At 65.4% G+C, this 321-nt stretch overlaps 1 protein-coding gene across 1 annotated transcript in view; it reads left to right on the top strand.

The window, feature by feature from the left end:
* LOC119582372 (organic cation transporter protein-like) overlaps positions 1-321 on the top strand; it is a gene marked incomplete at its 5' end in the record, with an annotated part of 41,030 nt that overhangs the window by 6,308 nt on the left and 34,401 nt on the right. The window contains 1 exon segment of the mRNA XM_037930586.1: positions 24-283. Within this exon segment, the coding sequence (XP_037786514.1) occupies positions 24-283 (260 nt within the window).

Here is a 321-nt window from a genome sequence, read left to right as displayed (position 1 = left end):
CCCCCCCCTCCCCCCTCCTCCAGGACCCCGAAGCTCCGCCTCATCACGAGCGTCATGTACCTAGACTACCTGGTGTTGGCCATGGTCTACTACGGCCTCTCCCTCAGCGGCGGCAACCTCAGCAGCGACCCCTTCGTGTACATGGTGCTGTCGGGCCTCATGGAGGTTCCTGCGTACACCCTCGCCTTCCCCGTCGTGCATCGCTTCGGCAGGAGGGGCCCCACGGTTCTCTGCTGTCTCCTGTGCGGGCTGGCGCTCTTTGTCTTGGCTGCTGTGCCCACAGGTGGGTCGGTTCGGTGGTTCGCGTCATACGGTTCGGGG

The sequence above is a fragment of the Penaeus monodon genome, chromosome 15 (assembly GCF_015228065.2).
Source record: "Penaeus monodon isolate SGIC_2016 chromosome 15, NSTDA_Pmon_1, whole genome shotgun sequence".
Taxonomy (NCBI): Eukaryota; Metazoa; Arthropoda; class Malacostraca; order Decapoda; family Penaeidae; genus Penaeus; species Penaeus monodon.
This window is presented reverse-complemented; position numbering and strand designations above follow the sequence as displayed.